Raw genomic sequence first — 6,669 nt, 5'->3', positions numbered from 1 at the left:
TCGTTACAGACCTCAAAGACCCCTAATGCTCTGAGCTTCTGATAAAGTTAATTGTTGCAGGGAAAAAAGTGCAGAAGGTTTGAGCGTGTTTAAGAGCATGCTCTGTCCTGAAATGCAGCATTAAATGTTTTGTTCCTGCACATTTTAGTGGTAATAGGAACAAGACATACACGTAGAATTTGAGAGAGCGAGTTCCCCCTCGATTTTAAAAACATGTATAGATTTAATCATTGCAATATTTGAGATTCTAATCCCAGCAATGCATACACTGATATTTCATTATAACATCAACTTTTGTAAAACTGTTTCCACTATAGTAACTATAAAAAATTATTCTGTGCACCATAAATCCATACAACTATTGAAAACAGTACAATAGAAAGCAGATCCATGCTTATATTGATTGTCACACTTGAATATAAGATAAGATAAAATAGGTTCAGTCTTTTTTTTCCATTTATTCTCTGTTCAGTTATAAACTTTATTCAGCACTGACTTTTTGTCAGGCAGCATTTGTATTTACAAAATAGTTTTCTAAATAAAAACATTGACATGTACAAAAAATCTACAGTTTCACAAAACACAGCATCTTTCACTTCTGCTTAGAACCATAAAACACTGTCTTAATAAATCTTTCAAACGTGCCCAAATAATAAACGCTGCATACTAAATACACACTTCTTAAACAATACTGTGAAGCAGTCATTTCTTTATGTACAGCAGAAAAACTTCTGGTTAATTAATCCAATCTAATATTTATGACACAGGTAAATGTCGCTTTAGTATTTCTTTGGAACTTGGTGATATGCTGTCTGGGAAAATGACTTCAAATTCCACAATTATGTCGCCTCTATGGTCAGGATTTTTGGGAAATGGCAAACCTTTCCCAGCTATTCTTTTTCTCATTAATGGCTTAATCACTTCCTGGGTTGTTAATGGAATTGATCTACCATCCAGGGTTGGCACAGCAATTGAGCAACCGCATAAAGCCTGTAAAATTTAAAAAGAACAGTTTAAAATATTGTTAAAAAGTCCATAGTTTTTTTATTTTAGTTACTAATTTTACTTCCCCAACAATAGATTTACTTTTTAAAATATTTTGGAACAATGATTGATAGACCGCTGGAATTTTGAGCAGTATACATACAGCAATAGGAGGTTAGGAAAGCATGGAAGTAGAGAAGGCGAAGGAGGCAATTACCTTCACATACCCATCAAAACGTACCTTAAATTTACTCTGGTTCTGCATTGATAGTCACAAAACCAGACAAAAACTTCACAGACAAAAATCGAAGCTGCTGGACAATTCCCATATTTTCAGAATATTGGACATAGCACCCCATCAAGACATCTCAAAGCACTTCACAGGATATACACAGGATGTGGCTGCGTGTAGTTTGTGAGCAAACACAACAGCCAATCTGCACACAATATCCCACAAACAGCCACAGAGTGAGTGAACAATTTTATGGGGGGGGGACTAAAAGCCAGGGTGCATTCCTTTCACTTTTCAAAAAGTGTCATGGAATCTTTAACTTCCACCAGAATAGAGGGACAGAGCCTTGGTTTAACATCTCATCAAAAGGACGACTTTGCAGCCGTTTCATCTGCAGGTATCTCTCAATTGCATGCACACGCAGGCAAGCAAAAGGGAAAACACACACTTTAGAACTGTAAACGCTATCTGTTGCTCAACATACCTCTCGTAGGCTGATCTTTGTACGGGAGACAATATTTGATCCTTCCCTCTTAAAGTGCGAATGTGGCTTGTCTTTCAACACAAAGACTACGTCGGCTGGGATGGTGTTGGGTGTTTCATCGCCTTCTTTGGGGAATGTGATTTTGGTGCCTTCTTTCCAGCCTCTTTTAATTTGAATGGTCAGTATTTTGTCTTCTGTCCTGGTAGTCCTGCCGTCGGAATTGAGCCGTTTCCTGGAGATTTTCATCCTCTTGGTAGAGCCATTGTAAATCTCTTCCAGAGATACTCTAAGTTCGCGAACGATGGGTGGGTCCTGTTTGCGCCTGTGCTGCCCTGCTTGCATTTCCCTGGGGAAACTGTTCATGTTAAAACCACTGAAGGAGCCAAAAGGGTCGCCGTCCACATCCATATCTTCTTCATGATTGCCGTTTGCCATCCTCCTTCCGAAGAACATCTCAAAAGGGTTGGCACCTCCGAAAAACGCGGCGAATGTGGCGTGCGGGTCGCCATGGAAAGTGTAGCTAAATGTCCCATCCTGTCCTTCGGAACCGCCGGCTCCGCCTTTCAGTCCTAAAAATGGGTGGAAAAGGAGAACGTTTACCACGTCTGCCCAGTTCCAGTTAAATCTGGAAAGATCATGTTGACTCCAGAGCAACGGCAGGATTATAACACAGACATCTGTCAGCGCACAGACATTTTGGTTCAAACATTAAATGTACTTCAGCTCACACTCAAAAAAACAAGCACAAGTGCTACCTGCTTCAAGGTGTTTGTGATGGGTCTCATTCTTAATTCTCAAGTCCAAACATGGTCCAGATATTTCGGGACTCCGGACATGTCACGATTGATTGATTGATTCCCGGGTGGTTGGGCTCTCAATCAACAATGACTGGGTGGAGTGGGGCAAATGTGGCCGCATTCGTTTCCAGAACTGTTTCCAGAAACCCAAAGAACCCTTTGCAGGTATTAATAATACGCCCACAAATATACAGTCAATTCACTTTACAGTGTGTTCCGTGAGCGCTTTGGGACGTCCTCCCGACGTGAAAAGCGCTGTATCAAATGCAAGGATTATTATTATTATTATTATAATTATAATTATGACAATGGTCTTTTAAAAGTGGAAACCACACGATCGCTTTCCGAAAACATCATCATCATCCTTGTGCCGACCCTCTCCATCCCCTCTCTGCGGGAATGGGGAAAGCGGGAGCACCGGCAGCAACGACTTACAAAGATTGTTGTTGTTGTTGTTGTTGTTGTTATTATTGCTGCTGCTAAACCCCCACTCACCCTCTTCCCCGAACTGATCGTAGATCTCCCTCTTCTTCGGATCGCTCAGCACCTCGTAGGCTTCGGCCACCTCCCTGAACCTGTCGGCGGCGCCGGGCGCCTTGTTCTTGTCGGGGTGCCACTTCAGCGCCTGCTTGCGGTAAGCTTTCTTGATCTCCTCGTCCGTGGCGACCCCCTCCCTCCGCAGGCCCAGGGTGCTGTAATAGTCCTTGCCCATGTCGCAGTGGCACCGCACACAGGCAGCCGCCGCTTGCAAGTTCACCGCACTGCTGCAAAAAGGGGGACGCAACGCAACGCAATGCAATGCAGTCAAGTTCCCCCTCCACCACCACCACCACCACCACCCGGAGCTCCGGCAGCTGACTCGCCCGTTTCGTGGCTACCGATGGCCCCCACTCCTTCTCCTCCCGCTCTTGCGCTTTATATAAACACATTCGCTCTTGGGAAAAGCCCAGCGCTTTCTAGAAGATCCCGAACGAATCGTCATTCCTCCCCCCACACTTCCCTCTCTCTCTCCCTCTCTCTCTCTCTCTCTCCCCCTCCACCCTCCCTCCTGCCTTCCACAAACCAATGACTCACCTAAACCTTCTTCCACACCACCCCACCCTCCCCACCCTCCCCACCCCGGGGGGGGAAAAAAAATCTTTCCAGATCAAATTGAGCGGTCAGTGCAGGATGCCAACGCATGAGGTTTTTTTTTATATTAAAAAAAAAGGTTAAACTGTTTAGTGTTCATTGCTGGAGGGTCGTGAATAAGACGCCTCGGTGTCAGTGCGGCTCAGTTCCTGGGAAAGTCCACTCTTTCCTCGACTCTTTTAATCATTTGTGGCTTTTTTTTTTGGAGGGGGAGAGGGGGGCAATGGTAAACGGATCGAAATTCAGCAATACAGAGAATGACATCAAAACATTCAAATCGGTCAACAACATTTCCGAGTGTTCAGACGGAATTTGCGAGCAACAGAGATCCACAAACTCTTTAGGTTTCAGATGTATTTTTGTAGATCGTCGAGAGCTACAAACTTTCTGGTTATTATATATATTAACGCATTTGCTGTCTATCGGAACATTTGTAGATAAATATCGAAAAGTTGGCGATATATTCTGAAAATTCAATGTGCAGTTAAGAAACAAATGACAAAATTGTTTGACATGTGTCCAGCAATGGTTTGTAAATGTTCTGAATCAGATGCTACGTATTTTGTTGGATGAAATTCACATGACTTGTAATATATAAAGTGTGCTTTCTACCTAATTTTTTTTAAAAAATCATGCGAACTTTTTATTTAAGTTTATTTCCAACAGCTCGTTCGGTAAGTCGCTGCATCAGAGGAACCAAGTTTGGTTTCCAGTTTCATATAACATTCACACCGTGTATTTGTGGTGCACCATTCGGGCAAATAGTTCAGAACTATAAGATTGACCTTCCTGGAACCTGTTTTGGAGAATATTGATATAACCACTGTTTGAGGGAAAATGTTTCTCTTTCCCCAATCTTTCTTTCTTAACTCCTATACCATTGACGATGTTTGCAGTATTCTCCACTAGAAGTTACTATATTGTTCAGCAATGAAAGATAAATACTCACTAATTCATTATATTTCTTACATTAAATCAATTTTCATTTTCTTCATTTCCTCCGGTCATTTAATGTAGCTACTTTCAGTTAGATATTATCGCTTTACAGTCTGACCCAATATGAATTTTGCACAGACCTATCAGGTTATGCTGGACTACAACTCATGTTTGCGTCACGTTGTCACAAGAAAGTGTTTGGCGTGGATCACAACCCTAGATTTTGGCAAGTACGACAAACCTGTCAATCACTTGCCACTCAAACAGAGATAATTGCCTCGTATCCCTTGTGCTGATCATATAAATACACATTTTGGCATTTGCAGCACACTCGTTTTTATTTTTCAGAGGAAATTACTCAGTTGTCTTAACTTTAACAGACATGTGCATTGCTGCCCATTTGCCTGTTCAGGGTGGACATCAAAACTCCCACCCAAGTATTGAAAAAAGTGAAAGGTTTGTTTTCCATGTTCTCCCATGGAGTCCTGTAGCTCAGTGGTTAGAGCACTCGCTTTGCACTCGAATTGACCTGAGTTCAATTCCAGGCAGAGGGCGAAACCTTGGGCAAGTTTCCTTACTCCACATAGAGCCTAATAATAATCCCTCCAAAACAAAAAACAATAATAAATTGGTCATTTTCAATCTACGACTGTTTGTGGGACATTGCTGTGTGCAATTGGCTGCCGCGTTCGCCCACAAATATACAGTCAATTCACTTTACAGTGTGTTCTGTGAAGAGCTTTGGGACGTCCTCTCGACGTGAAAAGCGCTATATCAAATGGAAGGATTATTATTATTATTATTATCACTGCGACATCGCCAAGAAATAAATATCCTATGATGTGATAATTAGCATAACACATATTGCATTTTCATCCCAAGATACACAGCACAACAGAGAAGATGGAGTGAAAATCTTTCCCGTGAATCAGTTCATTAAGTGTCCATCGTTCCAACGAGATGACACGTCTGCTTGTCCTCGGGTGGATATTACAAATCCAATGACATTATTTGAGAAAATGTAAGATATCTCTTTTCGTATTAGTTAACAATCCTCCAAGCTGATCAGCGAGCTGTTATACCACGAATCAAACTGGAACCAAATCAAACATGAATCAAACTTCATCCAACACTGGTTCAAGTGACCATTTATGCGCATATGAAAGATTGACCGACTGAGTCATCGATGTGGCTCTTACTATTCTCCAATCTTCACCTCTATGCTTTGATATGTATTGGTATCACTGTTGTGGAACATCTGAGTGCATAAAGCCCCAGTGTTAGGACATTGTTTTAAAAATAGTTTGACTTTCAATCGATTGAAGCTTGAAATGTAAACTCGCTTCCTGGCAAACAACAGATGGTATTTTGGAAGTTTTGCAAGTCCCTAATTTTAAATATAGCTCTCACAAACAGGTGAACTTTAAGGATGGACGACCCCCCCCCCCCTCCCCCCCCCACACACACACACACGCATTCTCTCCATAGGGCTGACTGAATGAATGCACTGTGTCGTGTGACACTACGAACGGAGATCAGGACAGTCACAGGTTTAATTGCTGGATTATACTGAAATGAGAAAAGTACTACAATTAGCTTCACTGTCTGTGGGTCAGGGGGAGGAAAAACAATGTTGAAAAACCCGCTGAAGAGTTCCACGCTGTTGTTCGACGTCGCTTTTCGCTCTGTTGTAATATGGCAGGAAACTCGGAACAGGAGAACATGTTGAGCTGATTGATTGAAACATTGTGATACACAGTAAACTGTGACACACTACCAGATGAAGGCTGTAATTAAGGAAACCCCAGAAGGTACTGGAAAGGTGAGACGTGCGGTACCAACAATTGTTATGTGCCACAGAATGCGTCATTGAAAACCTTGTCATTTTAATTATTTATTGATTGAAAATGAATCAAATGCAAACTCTGTTTATTTCTGGCAGCATTTACAAAATCTAAAAGCCCCTCTGCCTATCTAGAGTGGAAGACTAAAATAGAAATTAGGGTGGAACTACAACGCTGACAAATATGTTTAGGTTTCATAAAGCACTGTTACTAAATGCAGCGAGTGCTGTCACTGCCACTATTTAGTTTCAGTTTATATAA

At 41.8% G+C, this 6,669-nt stretch overlaps 1 protein-coding gene across 2 annotated transcripts; it reads right to left on the bottom strand.

Annotated features, from left to right (window-relative positions):
• Positions 1 to 178: 178 nt before the first annotated feature.
• On the bottom strand, positions 179 to 3,592 carry dnajb4 (DnaJ heat shock protein family (Hsp40) member B4). Of its 2 annotated transcripts, XM_042334752.1 has the most exons (4): positions 3,245 to 3,592; positions 2,993 to 3,212; positions 1,701 to 2,269; positions 179 to 990 (listed from the first exon to the last, which is right to left on the bottom strand). In XM_042334752.1, exons 2-4 carry the CDS (start codon positions 3,207 to 3,209, stop codon positions 757 to 759), a joined length of 1,020 nt encoding a protein of 339 aa, XP_042190686.1. In that variant the 5' UTR covers positions 3,210 to 3,212; positions 3,245 to 3,592; the 3' UTR covers positions 179 to 756.
• Between the last annotated feature and the right edge of the window lie 3,077 nt (positions 3,593 to 6,669).

This window comes from Callorhinchus milii, unplaced genomic scaffold (genome assembly GCF_018977255.1).
Source record: "Callorhinchus milii isolate IMCB2004 unplaced genomic scaffold, IMCB_Cmil_1.0 Scaffold5, whole genome shotgun sequence".
Classification (NCBI taxonomy): Eukaryota; Metazoa; Chordata; class Chondrichthyes; order Chimaeriformes; family Callorhinchidae; genus Callorhinchus; species Callorhinchus milii.
The sequence above is the reverse complement of the archived record's forward strand: the minus strand, read 5'-3'. Positions and strand labels throughout refer to the sequence as shown.

What these genes read in the sequence shown, in the direction of transcription:
- dnajb4 (XM_042334752.1), bottom strand. Translation starts at nt 3,209, where the DNA reads ATGGGCAAGGACTATTACAGCACCCTGGGCCTGCGGAGGGAGGGGGTC. An exon ending in CGATCAGTTCGGGGAAGAGG is followed by an intron (nt 2,270 to 2,992) that starts GTGAGTGGGGGT and finishes ACCCATTTTTAG; the next exon opens with GACTGAAAGGCGGAGCCGGC. An exon ending in CAAAGATCAGCCTACGAGAG is followed by an intron (nt 991 to 1,700) that starts GTATGTTGAGCA and finishes TAAATTTTACAG; the next exon opens with GCTTTATGCGGTTGCTCAAT.